The following is a 17415-nucleotide window of genomic DNA, read 5'->3' on the forward strand; positions in this document are numbered from 1 at the left end:
AGACCGAAGCGTTCTGTTCCTCAGGCCAAAGTTTTTGGCGCTTTGAATGACTGCCCGGGGCGGAACCGTATTAAACGCCTTTTTGATATCCAGGGCTACAACAAGCTTTGGATCCGCCGTATCCTTGTTGGCCATCACTTCTTCGTAGAAGAATTTCAGACTATCTTGGGCTCCAATATTTTTTCTGAAACCATTCTGTCTGGGGTCGAGTCTGCCATAGGTCTCCAGATACCGCTGGATTCTACGCAGCACTATCTTCTTCGTCAGTTTGCATACGTTAAATGTCAACGAGACCGGCCTCAGGTTTTCCATCTTGTTTTGTGACTTACCTGGCTTGGGTATATGTGAAACCTAGGGCAGCTTCCAGTGGCTAGGTAGCTCCCCATTTGCCCATGTGTGGTTGCGCTCTTCAAGTGGCCTTTATTTAGCTTCAGCCGGGTGGTTTTAAAAAACCGAGTATTTAACGCCGTCTGGTCCCGGCGCACTGTTTGCCTTAGCCGTGTGTATTGCCCCTTGGAGCTCACCCATGTGGATAGGTTCCACCATACCGGGTTCTATCGCTGGTCTGACCTTCCGACCTTTTCAGTTCTGCCTCCTCAGTCCGCTTTGCGAGTTTGCCTGTGAGAAGAATAACACTACGACTCTGGCTGCCAGCTCTTCCGTTATGTTTAGCCGGAGCGCTAGGTTCTGCGTTCCGTTTCTTGTCCGTCTTTCCTTTACCATTATATCACACTACGTACGCCAGGCTTCTCCGAATCCGGTTCTCACGCTAAAAGACTCGCAATGAGACCTCCACTTCCGTCAGCTGAGATGTTTGCAAATCCTGGTGGCTTTCGCCGACGATAGACTGAACTTGATTTCGCGTTGTGTGGTTCTGCTTTTCCCGAAGCAAGTCCTTCAATCTGCTGGCCCAGAAGTTCAGGAGGTGCAGGTTGAGCGTCGGGATTTCGGTTTGACCATGACCGTCGTCCTGACTCTCGACAGTGCGTGCTGGATGCTTGCCTCGAGACTCTTCCCCGCCTCCAAGTCTTCTAGTAGTACGTCCCTGAAGCGGTTCCATCGGATGATCGGTCTTGCTTCTTTGGGTTTTCCACCCACATGTCGTTCGACGGTTACTTCTATAGAATAATGGTGGCTCCCTAGAGTTTCCCTCCTTGGAGTCTATTGGAGGATAAGGGACTCCAATCCCCACGTTAGGTCGGGGGTAGTGTCATCTTGCCTTGCTTTGCCAGCCTGGTCTTGACGCCACTTTCGTTGTATAGCGTGAGTCCGATCTCTTTCATGACTCCAGCTTGAGTCCGATTTCTCTCATGAGTTCAGCTATATGTCCCTGCCTTCCTTGGTTATGACGCTATAGCATGAGATTTTGTGCTGCGCGTTAAAATTACCTCCGGCGATTAGTTGATTTCCGTTGGCCAGCTCTAACTACTCGCAAACCCAGCTCCTCGGTTTTTTTTTTTTTTTTCATCTGGTTTGGCTTTAGACCTACTGTAGACTAATGCCATCACCATTCGTTGTTCGCGGTTCTTGTGCCTCACAGCAACCAACTCTCGGTCCCCTGAGCAGAGCTTCGAGGCGTTCAGCTGTGCCTGGGGTTTGTGTCGAAGTACGCCCACGGCTGCCCAGTCTTTCTTCTCCATGGGGTTCTTTTCCCTGTGACTGGGACGCATTCGTATTGTGGGTACGGTGTAGAAGTTGTAGCATGGTAGCGTCATGTTGGGAGTTGTGGTATTTTGTAGAAGTAGAACTTATGGCGGGGATTCGTATTCAAAGCAGAGTTTGAGTCCACCCCCCGAGCCTGAAAAGAACAGCAACCCCATTGAATGACCCGGGTCTAATACGAGGCTGTTTGTCCGGTCACATGGGTTCTTACATTCATTCTGTAATCTTTTTTTCTTTCAGTTCAGCGATGTCTTCGCAGGTTTTTTTCATCACTTGGAATACGACGCCGAATCCTATGTCCACCTTGGTTTGCTGTCGCTTCTGTTCTGACTTGGTGGCGTACCGTTTGTCCAGCTGGACCATGTCTCTATTTGTGGCTTTTGGAAGCTGATGTTGTGGCCTTTACCTGTTGTCTTATTCGCGATCTCCCTAGCCCAGGCCGGAAGCCAGTCCGTTGAAGCCCCTCGTTGGGCTTTGCTTGTGCCCTAGATGACGTCTGGGCTGCAGCTCTCGTCTTGTACCCCGCGGATTGTGTCAATCTGGCAGATTTGGCAGCTGCCGCATAGCTTGCCTTCCGCAGCAGCAATGTTTGTTCTCCCTGCTGCAGACGCGCCGACTTCTATTCTGGGATATTACGCTTGGGGCAGTCATTGCTCGTGGCGACGAGGCGTCCTCCGCAGTTTTTGCACCGCGGTTCCCTCGTGCAATCGTCTATTTCTTTGTCGTTGATGTAACCACAGCTTCTTCATCGTTGCCTTTGTCTGGGGCAGACGTGAGTCATGTGGTCAATCCCATCGCAGCTGTAACATACGATGGGTTTTGGTCTGTAGGGTTCGACGTTGAACACTTGCCTGCAGAACATCGCCTTCCTTGGTGGCCGGGTGCCCTCGAAGGCGATGACCACGGCATCTATATTACTGCCCATGAGTCCTGCAAAAAAACAATTTTCGCCATCCTGCATTCTAGGTCGGCGAACAGGGCCTCAGGGGTCTCTTCGCTGGTGACTCCATTGAGGTAAATGACGTCCTTTGCCTGATCATCATCCATGGCTTTGTATGGCCTCAGCGCGTCCTTCTAAAGTTCGGTGACATTCAGGTTCCTCTCCGACTTCCTTCTGTTCGCTGCGTGTCGTTAAAGCGATGGTGTTAGTCTTAGGTTGAATCTTGATACTATATTCTTCCCCGCTGGTTATTTCCGCCTTCTGCACGGCGCGCCTGATCTCTCTTGATCCGAATTTGTTGGCGTTCTCACGACATATCGGCTTGAGCACTGTCGTCTGGGTGAGTGTTTGACCTTGCGTGTTTTCCTTGCTCCCGGGTTTTGTTTCCGCTTCGAAATTTCCCTTTGACATCGATTGTCGCTTGCAATGGCACTTGCGTCTGTGCATCTGCCAGTTGTCTTGCCAAAAATCCTCATTCAACAAAATGTTTCCCGCACCATCATTTATTGGCTTTGAGCGTCGTCCAATGACGGGATATCTTGCCAAGGTGATTACCTCAACGTGTCGCAGTCTTTCTTTGCCTTTATTTCTGCCTGGTTGGGCTGCATTACCCTCTTGGCGTAGTCCCTCAGACATTCGCCGATCAGATGTCCGGTGGCTTTTTTGGGAAGCCCTAATGGTCCGAGACGTTCATATTCACTTGAATGTCTGTAGTCGGGGTGCTGATTGTCCCGGGTTGCATTACAATCCCTCCAAATTGTGCACCACGTATGCCAGGTGTTAAGGCCTAACGTGGTTTACGCTGCCAAATTCACGCCCCTCTGGTCCAAATTCTGCGATTTCAGGGGCGTCAGCGGTGCGCGTCCTTCCATAGTAGTACTTGGGTCTGCAGAGAGTTGATTTCGGGGATGCGGCCCCCTTTAAAAGAACGTACACTCCTGGATTGGTGAAAAACAACCGTCCTTACAAAAAATTTCGTTCTGAATAATGCTAAGCATACAAGATAAGAGGTAACGGCCTCGAGAAGATACTGTCTTACGTTATAGTTTTCCCGATACGCTCTGCCGATTCTTAAAAAAATGGCGGGGGGAAGCTGGAAATTGTATGGTGAAGGCCACGTGGGGGCCACGACCACAAGGTAGTGGTGCAAAACTATCGCGAGTTCTATCAATAGTATCGATAGTCGCCAGAAATCGGACTGTCGTAGTAAAAAATTATCGATAGTACTATAGCTGGTCGACTATCAAAGAACTATCGATAGTACTATCAATAGTCGACTATAGATAGTTCTGCGGCACTAACGATAGTTTTGGAATAACCATCGGTAGTATCGATAATCAATTTATTGATAGTTTTGCATCACTACCACAAGGTCTACTTGTGGTCGTGGCTCCCCCGGGACAAGGGCTCTTTTCGAACGCCATCGTTTGCGCAGTCAGCCTTCATTAATTTATTCAGTCACGGGATTCGGGTCTATTAACGCGTTACTCGTACTTGGTTACAACTTTCTGTAACGATGTAGGCAGTTTTCGAGAGAAGAAACGAATAACCTTTTTTTGTTAACTTTTGATCAAAAAACGAGTGGCTGCATGTAGTTACTTTTAGAGGTCTACATCACAAGCAACCAACTCTAGTTCTCACCGCAGGTAGCGCCTGTAATATGCACGACAAAAAATCGCCAAATAAACCACAAAAAGGAATAAGATATGGCCGCATAGTCACAGTTATCGCCGAATGAACGCATTGAAAAGCGAGAAATCATTAACGACGACAAATATGGATACTGCTTAATAAAAGCGACACTTTCGGATAAGGAGAAAATAAAGCATTACTTTCAAGCTAAGGCGTTCCTTTTGGATTGTACCAAGGTGCATTGTTACTTTCTGAGGGAGTAACGGCTTTTAGCTTGAGCCTGCCCGTGGAAGCATGCCCGATATCCCCCAGAAAAGAGCTGGTGCGCATGCTCAGAAAACCTTCCACGGACTGGTAGACAAAAACGTGCAGAAGCCAACTAGTGCAACGTAAAGAGACAAAAATTTGTCGTCAGACACTTTGGACCGAACCTACGTAAAAAGACAAAAAAAAAATTTGTCGTCAGACACTTTGGCCGGAACGTACGGTTCCAACGCCCCCGAGAGCTACGAGGGTGCATTCCGCGCTCAGCAAGTGGCCTACCTGTGGCGACACCGTGCGACTGGTAACGAGGCTGTTCAAAACCTGCGGTGATACAGCTAAAGTGCCTTCCCACTGCAACGAAAGAGATAACACCGTTCATGCTCGGGCTTCGGTAAAGAAAAAAAATCACTTAAGAAAAAGAACGAAAACAAAACCATGCATGTTACGGCATGTCGTAAAGTTCTAAGCCAACAAAAAGTTCTAAACCCTTTGAACATTCCCTAACAACAAATCATTTTCCGCAGGTAGAATCGAGGACCCAATTTTTGTTGAATGACGCGCAACGCTGTCACTGGACAAATAAAGGTTCACCTTCTACAAGGCGTAGCCACACGAAATCCACGTCGTTCTAACCGCTTTATAGGTGTGATCCGGGTGATCCCCAATTTTCGCATTTAAGTAGCTTGTGACGTCACCAAAGAGAAGTCACACATTCAGCGCGCTCGGCGAATTGGGCCCAAAACAAAGATAAAAATCCCATTAGCCGAAATTGAACTGTCCACTCGGGAAGAAACAAGCGGATCAGACGAGGCCTCTCGCAATGAGTGCAGTGCTAGAAAAACAAAAGCACCCCGGCCCGTCACTGCCGTACACTCGTTCTTGCCGGCCATTAAACAGCTCCCCATTCTTCCGTATTATTCCCCCTTTTTACCCCCATCTTCCCTAACCAGGTCGTAAAAACGAACAGCGCGGTTAACCTGTAACTGCCGCCCGACCTCATAAACCGACCTCCTCACGGTTTATTATAGTTTAGAAGCGACGTGGTCGAGACGCGGGAATCTGAACAAAGATGGACGGGGAAGAGACGCTTTCTCCGAGAAGAATGTCCATTTGTTGTTTGGGAACAACCGACAAGTACAGTGATGAAGATAAACCGAGCAAGCGCGGAGCTATTGATCGTCACGAGGATCGGCGGTCCAAGAGCAACATTGGGAGGGCGAAACAGAACGCAACGCCTCATTGCGGCTTGCAAATCTCTCTTGGGAACTCACAAATTCCTTTACACCTTCAAAGCCATCGGCATCACAGATGGGTGCAACAAAAGATCACGGCGGCTGAAAACGGTGACGCGTCTGCGTTTCTAAACAATTGATTTTTAGACATATATAAGAAAGCACCAAAAGAGATATTAGTGGTGCTCACGTGTATTGTTTCAGAACACAAAACAAAGCTAGGTCTGCCGTCCCAATAATAAATCTATATACTCTAATTCGAACTGTGAGCTGCGTGCAAGGCACTAAGATATACATACTACAGCTTGCACGCAGCTTTTTATCCTTGCTTCGTAATCTTGAGAAATAAAAGTGTGGGTGAAGCAAAAAAATACGAAACAAAAACTGTGGCAGTGTCTAGGAAATGAGAGATAAAAATATATTTTATAAATATAATTATAAAAATGAATACAATAGCATTACACACTGTAACAACTATCTTCGGAAATGTAGATATCATGTATTTTTGTGGAACACACCACCACCCCTTGCATGAAAACAAAAATGAGATATTTATTTTATGACAGTCATTATTTATGGCTTAGCGGACATATGGAAGAAGCCTGGGCAATACGTGAAAAAAAAAAGTTACGGTAGCTGCTGGTTTTACTACACCTCACTTTCACTAGTCCTCTCTATATAAATATATTTTATTTCTTGCGTGCATCCCTCCTCCTGTGTCCTACTCAGACTGTGTTGTGCTTTATGAACCATGTGTCCCTTCTTGTATCCCCCGCCCACTTTTCTTTTTTTGGAAGCAACTTTCATGTTTTAGGCCGGACACTATTGCTCAGCCTACACGTAAAACCCTTATCTGCATGCTTTGTGTGCGCCATCCGTGCATTATTCGACCCGTTTGCACAAGTTCCTGCCGTCGTCCCTTCCTGTTTGAACTGTGGACTCCTCCCGTCACTCGCAGCCTCCCGAAACCGCGTCTATACTCCTCATACCGTCACTACCTCCTTTTAAATTATGAACCGTCCCCGGTAGTCTTGTATAAATACCCCCCCCCCCCCCCTCCTCCGACTTGGATGGATGGATGAATGGATGTTACTGGCTATACCCTTTGTAGCGGGTGGTAGCTGGCGCCACCTAGCCTAAGTCTAAGAAAGACAAACATTTGATTTGATTTCCCGCGCCCTTCTAAGCCAATTTTCTACCCCCTAACTATCTCAATTGTAAAACTCAGGGGTGGCCAGGCTAACCCGGCCTACAAGCCACAAACAAAACCACGAAACTCTGGACATAACTATACTTTCCCACCCTTTTCTCAAGAGACATATGCAAACAGCCATAAAAAAGAACCCGTTTAGTGAAGATTCGCAGTAAAAAGGGGGCGTGGCAGGTGTTTTATTTCATTAATCTCGGCTGCGGGCACAGTGAATTACACTCGTGCAGCGGTTGCTCATTGTGTTTCTGTGTTGGACTTCCCCATTCCTGAAACATGCCCCTTGAAGTTCGGCTCGAACGACGTTGTTGCGCTCCGGAGCAGCTCAGTCAGATGGTCGTCCGCAAGGGTCGTGCGCTGTTTTCGACTTCACCACCTTCGTTGTTGAGAACAGAGCCTCGCAGCAGTATGTTGATCCAAATGTGAAGAGGAGTTTCTGGTCCGCGACCTTGACGTAGGGATACCTTACTTCTGGCACCTGGCGCCAGAATACTGCAATTTCCTGAGACCGCAGGAACGTCCTCAGCCCTTCGTCTTCTTGTAGTTCAAGCAGTTCCAGTTCGAAGGCTCCTACATCTCCTGCCAAGTTTTCCATGGTTGGACAGTCGACACTCAACGCATCAACCATAAAAGGATTCATCAGAAGCACGAAACAGGGCTTGAGTTGGCACATATCTTTGAACCGGGACTGAAAGTCCCTCTCGAGTTCATCGAGCTTTACGAAATATTTCCTGAGCTTAGCATCGGTCAGTTCAAACTCAGTTTAAGCATCCAGGATGCCCTTCAGCGGCAGGATGCCCTTCAGCGGAAATTTCGATACCATCTTTTCTTTCCCTTGCAGCGACATGTTTAGAGTTATAAGGTGCTGGACTACGTCAGTGAGGTAACCGAGAACGACACACCAACCTGCGTCATGAAGTTCAGGACATGACTTCCCTTTCACCTCCAGAAAAGCTTGAATTGGCTTCAGAAGATGCACAAAACTTGATAGTACGTTGCTCATTGACAACCAACGTACCGCACAAAAAAAAGGCTCGAGATACACCTGAGCACTTCTTATGTGTTGTGAATGCGAAAGCATGCAAGCCTCTCGTCCGCTCCCTCATGTCGTCTGCTGCATACTTTTCGCTGCCGGTCAGCGTGCGCGCTCTCCTCGGCGCGTTGACATTGGACGCTCCGTGTTAACAGCGTGCTGACGGACACGCAGCGCCATGGAGTGAGCGGTCGTTGAAACTGACGCACAGCGGCCAATGGGAGCCTCGTCGACGCGCGCCAGCCAATGGGACAGAAGCTGAAATACATCAGCTTTACTCCACTCCTTTGGAATCGGGGAAACTAGGGGCCGTTGTCTAGGGGCTTCTTGCGTGGTTTCATAGCTGGGAGCTGGCTTCACTTGGAGAAAGGATTTAAGGTGCCGTTTGGGGCGGCTCGCTCCATGGGACAGTTAATGCTTTTCCATTTAAAACGATAGGTCGTTAAGCGCTTCATGAAGTTCTAGTTCTTCGAGGAAGTTGCGGAATTGTCGGTGGGTTTCGGCATTCGGTTGTACGTAGTTAACGACTCGAAGGACGGAGCTTAAAACGTCTTCATAGCTGAATTACTTCACAACCAGGTGTCCACGATGGATAATGCAATGAATTAGGAAAAAATGTGGAATGCTGGGGTCGCTCCGCAGAAGACCTACCAAGCCCGTATTCTTAGCAACCATAGCACGAGCATCATCAGTGGCAATAGCGACAAGTTTGTGCAGAGGAACGTCGAACCTCTTCAACGTTGTTAACAATGCGTTGTTAATGTCAACACCACGAATGGTTTCCTTGAGGGAAACAATGTCCAGAGGCTCTTCTCTCACACTTTCCTCGGATGAAACAGAACGAACGAAGATTGCAAGCTGTGGCTTGTCTTGTATATCCGTAGATTTATCAGGGGCTAAGCTTAATGCTTTACAGCTGTTCAGGCCCTCCTGAAGCTTGTTGACGACGGCGGCGCTTAGCTGTGAAATGCGTCTTTCGACCGAATGTTGTGAAACTGGGACCTAATTGACCAACCTTTGAAGATTCTCGTGTTTTAGATCCAACAAAGGCGCGACGTTGGAGATGTTGGTCTTCACAAATTCTCCTTTTGTGTAAGCTCGTTTGTAACGAGCAAAGTTCCAGGCGATTGCAAAGCTTGCTTTAGCTGCTACGTTAGATCCCTTGCTGAAGGTCTTCATCAAGGACTGCTGATTCTGAAGTCGCGATTTGAGCTGGGCCAGTTTGACTTTTTTCAACTCAGACGAAGCTGGATAGACCCGAGAAAAGGTGTCGTGATTGGTTTCATAATGCCGTCAAACATTGCTTGCCTTGTGGTACGAAATTGCGGCATTGCAGATGAAGCGAAAGGGCTTACTGCTTTTTTTTTTTTTTTTTTTTTGTGAAAGCGAAATTTTTTTCCCACTCAGGAAGGAATGTCCGAGGTTCATCTTCGTACTTCCGTTTCTTGTTGGACGTCATTGCGACGACGGCTGCAGAACCTCGACGCAACTTCGCCAAGGGTGGTTAGACGTAGGCGTCAATTAACTTCTTGTATCGACAGAGCAGGTAGAATACCCAGGTGCAGCTGAAGGAATTATGACGGTACTCCAGTTCCTCCTCGCAGGGAATGCTGACAGTCATTTAGCACTTTTGTTGTTCCGTGTGTGCACATGTCCCCTTTTCCAATCCAAGCAGAACGTTGGTACAGCAAACCTTTTGCCCTTCTATGCAAGCGTTCCAGACGCGCCTTCACTACCCGCTACCTAGTTATCCCCCACCCCCCCCCAAAGCATAAAAAAGCAGCTTGCGGGTCACAACTGTAAGTCGGTGAAAATAACAATGAGAATGTTGCCGGTCCTTTGTGAGCTTGAACATAACATCTGTGACTAGTGGAAGCTATCAATGAGGTCAACCCGGGCTTCCGTCATGTTCAACAAGAAACGATATGCAGGGAACATCCGTTATCTAAAGGGGGCATGTATCACCGGGGATGAGGACGATTCGTCACATGCGCACTCGTCACAGGACAATTGGTCACAGGACGATTCGTCACATAGGAACATTCGTCACAGGATGACTCGTCATGCGGGCAACTGGGCACATCGATTGGGCAGGGGACGATAGTAAATCGCAAATTTCAACAACTGCCCACATTCCTCGATGAGGAGTTTCACGACTTCCCACTGTCACATAAACCAAATGTTAGGAAAACTAATCTTACAATACTCCTTCGCTTTTACTTTCAATATATTACGAGTCTTCAGCAGGTTGATCTCAGTTGCTGGCTTGAACGAGCAATACTCTGACTGTCAGCCAAATCAGTTTTTTACTTTTGCCTTGCATACACCTATTCGACAAAGTCAATAACTATCGGAATTCTTTCTGCTGAATGTGTACGAGTACCCCTGGTGCAGCCTCATGGCTCTACCTCTCTCTGTTGCGATCACCTCCATTATTTTGAATGTAGTCCAAGTTCACAAATAATCGCTCTTATATGGCCTCCGCATTCACCGTTCGGGACGGACCCAGAAGCTGAAACGTCTGTTAGAAATTCTTTGACATTGAGAAGCGAAAGACATGCTAAGATAAGAGGTGACCCACTTTGTGAGGCCGAACCAACATTCAATGTTCGGGACCGAACCAGAAGCTAAAACGGTTGTTACAAATTCTTGGCCTTTCAGAAGCGAAACACATACTAAGATATGAGGTGAGCCACTTTGTCCGCCGGAACCAAATTGAACAACACATTTTTGGGGGGACGAACTATTGTGGGACCGGTTGGCCGCGTGACAAGTCATCCTATGACGAATGTTCCTGTGTGACGAATTGTCCTGTGGCCAATCGTCCTCTGACGAGTGTGCATGTGACGAAAGGACCGTATCCCGTATCACCGTCGATTGACAAAGGCCGCGAGACAGAACATTTCCTCAACCCAGGCCAAAGTGCAAGCATGGTTTGACAGTCCCGGTCCTAGATGCCTTTCCCCCTAGGGTCCGGCAAAATCTCTCGAACAATGAAAGGAACAGGATCTCTGGAAACATACGAGTGAAAAGCGGTTTGACTGTACGTAAGGCTGCCAAACCGCAAGCTCTTCTTTATTCTGAAATCCTTTCCCTCTTTTCCGGGGAAACGCGGAAAGGGGCACGGGGTGGGGTCCTTTCACGAGAGATCTGCGAGCCGCACTTGGACTAGCAAAGAGCCGCATGCGGCTCGCAAACCGCGGTTTGGCCACCTCTGGACTAACCCCCCTCCTCTCGAATCCCGTAGAAAAGCTCACCGGAGAAAAGCTCACCGCAAAACTGGCAGATGCGCTGAAAAGCTCACGGGCGAGTGAGCGTTTGCGAAAAAAAAACTCACCGATTTTTTTTTTCTTTTCATATGGAGGCTGTTGGATCATGCGTAACATATACACCAACTCATGTTTACGAAAAAAAAAAAAAACGCAGCGCCCCTGGTGGACGTCACCGGCAAGAAGCTCGCCGTCGCCCATAAGCAAACCATTGAAATGCGATGTTGTCGGCGTCGGTGTGAGTCCCCCTGCCCTTTTTCGCGTTCGAGTTGTTGATTCTACGTCTTCCTGGCAATGCCTGACTACTTGAGCGGCCTCAGCGAAATTATCGAGGCTCGTTAAACCGCAAAACGTCGCGTAAAAAATGTGGCATGCGGCGATTCATTCCGTGTGGACGCCGCAGAGAATGGACGCTAAAGCTTGATTCGCATGAGATTACGCTCGTAATTTTCAGTTGCGACGTCGCTCGGGCTGCAAAAGCGTGAACCGTAGCTGAGATGGTTGACGTCGATACTGAAAAATCGCAAGCAGAATCGGACCAAGTAAATTAGGCATAATAAGTCGGTGATGGCCACTGATAACAATGATCAACATCTCCTTGTATCGACTGTTTACACCGAACCAGCTTACCCCAACCGACCTTCAATCTTAAAAGTCTTTTGAGGCCTGCACCTACTTCTTATCGCAATTACGGGCCCGACGTTTGGTTTGCGGGCCGGTGTCGTCTGAAAGAGCAGACGTACGACAGTTCGAACGATCAGGCGGCCGTTCGAACTTGAAGACGCACTGAACGTAGTACGCAGGTGGTTCATACAACATGACGGTTTTCACTCGTTCATGTTGGAACAAAACAAATACATCTTACGACCACAAGTATCCGTGAATTCAAACCAAAGTGCTTCCCGCCCAAGCAATCGTGGTCCAACGGCGTCTGGTTTTCCCTTTTCGCGGCACATATCCACGTTCTCGGACGAACCGAGCACATGAAAACTGACCTTCAAACCTTTCTCGACTCTTTTGGTACAGCCCGAATAGCGCCCGTTTTGACGGGAAGGCAGATTTTTGTCTGGTTTCCTTCAAAACAACGCAGGAATACACGTCTCGCATGGGGACTTCCGCCCACAGCCCCACACCGGAAGTGCGCTCGACGCGCCACCACCGCGCCGTGACGTAACACAGTTGAGTTCGTGTATATAAATTTATTATCATTAAAAATTGTCAGCTTTCTAAAAACAAATGTCTTTTTTGTAATATTTTTTGAGCTTATTGGGTATATTTCCCCCATTTAATAATTGTGGGCCAGTGATTTTTTGTGGTTTACTCTCTAGGCAACGGAAGCCTAACTGAAAACTTTCAGAAGTTGAAGAACAGAAAAAAGTTCGAACACTTAATAATGTCGGCCTAAAACCTAAAAAGCCAAACTGTAAATTTCAAAAATTTGAAACGGCCATGCGCAACAACGCGGTGCCTGGCATTTTCTTTGCATCTATTGGTAACCTTTGAAAACAAGATAGAACGGTCAGTATAGGATATCGGGGTTCTTTCTTCCACGGACAAGCACGTTTTCTAACCGTTCGTGCTGGTGTTTCCACCCACACGTTGCCTTTGTGTGATAGTGCCCTTCTACAGTGAGCCACCCACGAACTTCAGAGCTACACACTCGCACCGTTGTTACTCGGGACTGTATAAGGACTAGTCTTCTGTAAGTTAGCGAATAGGGCGAGTTGGGGGTAAATGTTATACATGATGAAAGCCACTCAAGCGATGAAGACGGAGTGAAGACAGCAAACACGTCAGGACGAAGCTGTTCTCGCAACTAAAGTTTTATTAGTGAAAATACCAGAAAGAGAACAGGGTAGCCGACACTGATTACATCAACCAACACCTACTCCTCTATGAGGCACGACACTATCTTCGGAGCTAAAATGGTTCGCACACCACTATTCATACTAGCCCGCAAAGAACAAACCTCTTTATCTGACAGAGCTATCGACGGCGCACTATCAATCTGTCAATAAACGGTTGAACATAATGTAGAATACCCGAGACTGTGGTAAAAGCTGGGAAACTTGGTCGAAGAAAAAAGAGAGGGGAAAAGAACGTCTCAAACTCACCTACAGCGAGGAGCTAATTTTCGCAAATTTCGCGAATCGCCTACAATTCGCGGGAGATAAGTCCCGCGAAAAATTCCGATAAAGTGTAAACACATTGGAATCTATATCGTGATCCCTCTGAGTCGCGAAAATTAGAACCCGCAAAATATTCCAAAACTCCAGCTTTGACCGAAATAGCGAAATATTGAGCCCGCGAAAAATAAGTTGTTTAGAGTAACGATAAAACCGGCTGATAAAGGAGGGACAGTCGTGATTCTCAACACTGACGACTCTATTCAACGACGGTATCGCCAGCTATCAGGAATTCAAATTTTTATAAACTTCTTGCACGCGACCCTACGGTGCAGCACACGCCCATCGTATCGTCAGTGCAAAACAATTTACAAGATAGAGGCAAGATAGCTGTTAACGAACACAATTTAATGAAACCAGTACGTCCCTCTCTGGGTGGCTTTTACGCGCTTCCTAAAATTATTAAAACTATTAACCCCGGACTCCAATTATTTCAGGCATAGATACAATAACCGAACCTATCTCAAGATATGCAGACAGGTTAATTAGACATCCCTACAATTCGGGATTCGTATGTACAGGATATTACTCACTTCCTAAGAGAAATATCAGATTTACGTATTCTAAAAGAATCCTATCTGGTCGCTCTCGACGTATCATCTCTGTGTACAGATATACCGCACGACTATGGAACAACTTCTCTACCTGACATGTAGAAGCTACTAAACAACCAGACACCGCCGATGATCATGTCGTTGGTATACCTTAACGAGGCTCGTCTTAAATTCAATACATTTGAATTTAATCACGAATAGCTTAGATAGGTTAGTGGAAGCGTGACGGGCACCAAGATGGCGCCCAGCTTCCTTTCATCGCCTGACCCCGCTTTCTGCGCGAAGGAATCGGAGGGAGCGGAACCACGTGAGAGGACTGGTCCGACGACCACGTTTCATCCACGGCACTTCGAGTCCGACGGAAGAAAAGAGTGCATTTCTTTATAGGATTACTGAACTGACCTCTAAACTAATATTTTCTAATCCTAAACAACGACGTAAAATGGAGGGGTTGCTTGGAAAGGGGACCGTGCTGGTGAGGGTCATATAAATAAGAGGAAGATAAAAGACAAGGACGGACAAGACGTTTCCCGTCTCGTCCGTCACTGTCTTTTGCGTTCTTCCTTTTATTTATATCGAAGGAGGGGGTGCTTTCCTCCTCCAGCAAAAACGGCGAGGAGATAACCGAGAAGAGCGGAGAGTAAGCGTCCTCCTTTCTGCTTGTTGGTCGGCCTTTCGGTGCATATTTTGGTTTAAACTGTATTCCTCGCGACTGCTTGTTCCCTGCCAGGTCAGGTTCAACGAGCCGGTTGGACGGGAAACGGAAGCTGCCACCGTGTAACTCATTCCACACCTCTTGGGAACATCTTCGCAAACATGCGTCTCGTGGCAATCCTGTTCCACTGCGTGAAATGCCTCGACGCATAAGTATAAATATGACCTAAATACTTCGTAAAAACCGCCAAGTACTCTTGCACTGTGCAGATCCTCGCTCTCGGAGCGGTGTGAATCCCGAACCATAGCCTCCCCTATACTGACAAAGCCTGGCGGATCGCCACGAGACGCGGCTGCCGAAAGTGAAAAGGTAGAGCGGCAGACAATGGATGGATGGATGGATGAATACGGCTGAGCCCTTTGGATCGGGCGGTAGCTTACGCCACCTAGCCATTTTGTTTTACCATTTAAGCTTAGAATATTTAAATGTGAAATCTATATTCACTCCGCAGTAAAAAGAAAGTGAGGCTATGAAACCCCCTTGCCATCAGTGAATAAGAAAATACCTAGTTTTCTCTCGATTTCTGCCACCATTCACTTAATCTTTGCTTGGTAATCTCTACAGTCTTGAAATCCACTCTCCCTTCGCTGTCTCTAAAACCCAATGACTTTATTAAATCTATGTTGTCTTCGGTAGGCATAGGGTGAAGCCCTTTACAGAAGAGTATCAAGTGCTCAGCCGTCTCGTCCTCCTCTCCACAAGCAGTGCACACTGTATCAATTTCCTCGTACTTCACTCTGTATGTTCTGGTTCGCAGAACACCCGTTCTTGCCTCAAACAGCAATGAGCTTCCCCTAGAATTGTCATAAATGCTTTCTTTGGCAATAACTCTTTTGTTTAATCTATAGCTTTCCAGAGCCGTCTTTGTCTGCATTCCCTCTAGCCACCAATCTCTTTCTGTGGCCTTAACTTTCTTCTTAACTAAGACTTGCTCTTCCGTATCTTCGCTATAGCCCAAAAACTTTCCTCTTAATTTCCTAGTGCGCTGTCTCCACTTTGTGTCTACACTCCTCATGTATAAATAGCTGAAAACCTTTCGTGCCCATTGCTCCCCGTCCATTTGCCTCAACCTATCCTCAAATTCTACCTTGCTCACCGCTTCCCTGCTCTCAAATGATGCCCATCCCGTGTCTCCTTGTACTCCCTGGTTTGTCGTTTTGCAATGTGCCCCCAAAGCCAGTCTACCTACTCCGCGCTGTTTTATTTCTAGTCTCGCATGCACTTCGGATTTCATGGATAGCACCGCGTTTCCAAAAGTCAAGCCAGGCACCATGACCCCTTTCCAAATCTCTCTCACCACCTCATACCTGTTGTAATTCCAAAGTGCTCTATTTTTCATTACAGCTGCATTTCTGTTGCCCTTACCTATTATATACTTTTCATGCTCTCTGAGATATTCTGCACCATCACATATCCATACTCCTAGATACTTGTATTTACTAGCTCTCTCAACTGTAATATTCTGTATCTTCAGCCTCTCAACTTCATCCTCGTTAAAAATCATGACTGCCGATTTTTCGCTACTGAATTCTAAACCTAATTCCTCTCCTTCCCTACCACAGATGCTATTAATTCCTGCAACTCTGTCCTGTTGTTAGCCATTAGTACGATATCATCCGCATACATCAATCCCGGTAAGGATTGCTGAATTTTTTGGCCTAGCTTACTGCATGAAAGGTCGAATCCAAGCCCACTCTTCTCTAGTCTATCCTCCAATCCTCTTAGATGCAACATAAATAGCAAAGGCGATAACGGGCACCCCTGCCTAAGGCCTCGTCTTATCTCTATTTTCCCTGTCGCCTTTCCTTCCCATGTTATAATCACCTTGTTATCTTTGTAAATGTTCCTGAATATTGCTGTTAGTCTTTCATCTAGGTTTAAGCTCTCCATTATGTCCCACAGGTTCCTTTGGTCCACATTGTCATAGGCACCCTTGATATCCAGAAATGCCAGCCAGAGCTGTCTGTTTTCTTTTTTCGCTATTTCTATGCACTGTGTAAGAGAAAATAAATTGTCATCCAACCTTCTTTGTTTCCGAAACCCGTTCTGTAACTCGCCCAGTATGCGCTCGCAATCTGCCCATTCCTCCAGTCTGTTCTTTATAATCTGCATTACCAGCCTGTAAATAACCGGTGTCACGGTTATGGGACGATAATTCCTAATATCAGACTTATCTCCCTTTCCCTTATATATCATACTCATCCTACTAAGCCTCCATTCATCTGGAATATTTCCTTTTTTTATTATGGTACTCACTACCTCCCTTAGTTTTGCCTTAGATTTAGGACCCAAATTCTTCACCAGCTTGATTGGGATCCCATCTGTGCCTGTCGACGTGCCACTAGGGACTCTTCGTTCCGCCTTTTCCCATTCTCTTTGTCCGAAATCCGCGATGTCACAAACTGGACTGCTACTTCCTTCGGTTCTCCTATCTTCCACATGTACCCGTTCCCGAAATTTCTCCTCCATCACTGCTCCTATATATTGTATCGCATCATCTCCCTCTAATTGATCTCCCTGATGCGAGAGTATGAACCTCTGTCTAGCTTGCGTCGTTTCACCGAGTGAGTTCAAGTGCTCCCAAAACTTCTTGGCAGCCTTTATATCTTTCTTACTTACATTACTCATCCATTCCTCACCCTTTCTCTGAAGTTTCGCATTGATCGCATTGAATTTTCGCATCGATCATGTAACGGGCGCCCCGCTGCATCGAGACGCCGA

The 17415-nt window shown here is 47.0% G+C and overlaps 1 protein-coding gene across 1 annotated transcript in view; it reads right to left on the bottom strand.

The window, feature by feature from the left end:
• Positions 1-17415, bottom strand: part of LOC8052045 (soluble guanylate cyclase 88E) — a 150364-nt gene that overhangs the window by 52774 nt on the left and 80175 nt on the right. Inside the window, exon 5 of the mRNA XM_029995441.4 lies at positions 4778-4849. Within this exon, the coding sequence (XP_029851301.1) occupies positions 4778-4849 (72 nt within the window). The remainder of the gene's footprint in view (positions 1-4777; positions 4850-17415) is intronic.

The sequence above is a fragment of the Ixodes scapularis genome, unplaced genomic scaffold (genome assembly GCF_016920785.2).
Source record: "Ixodes scapularis isolate PalLabHiFi unplaced genomic scaffold, ASM1692078v2 PGA_scaffold7__128_contigs__length_106722199, whole genome shotgun sequence".
In the NCBI taxonomy this organism is placed as follows: Eukaryota; Metazoa; Arthropoda; class Arachnida; order Ixodida; family Ixodidae; genus Ixodes; species Ixodes scapularis.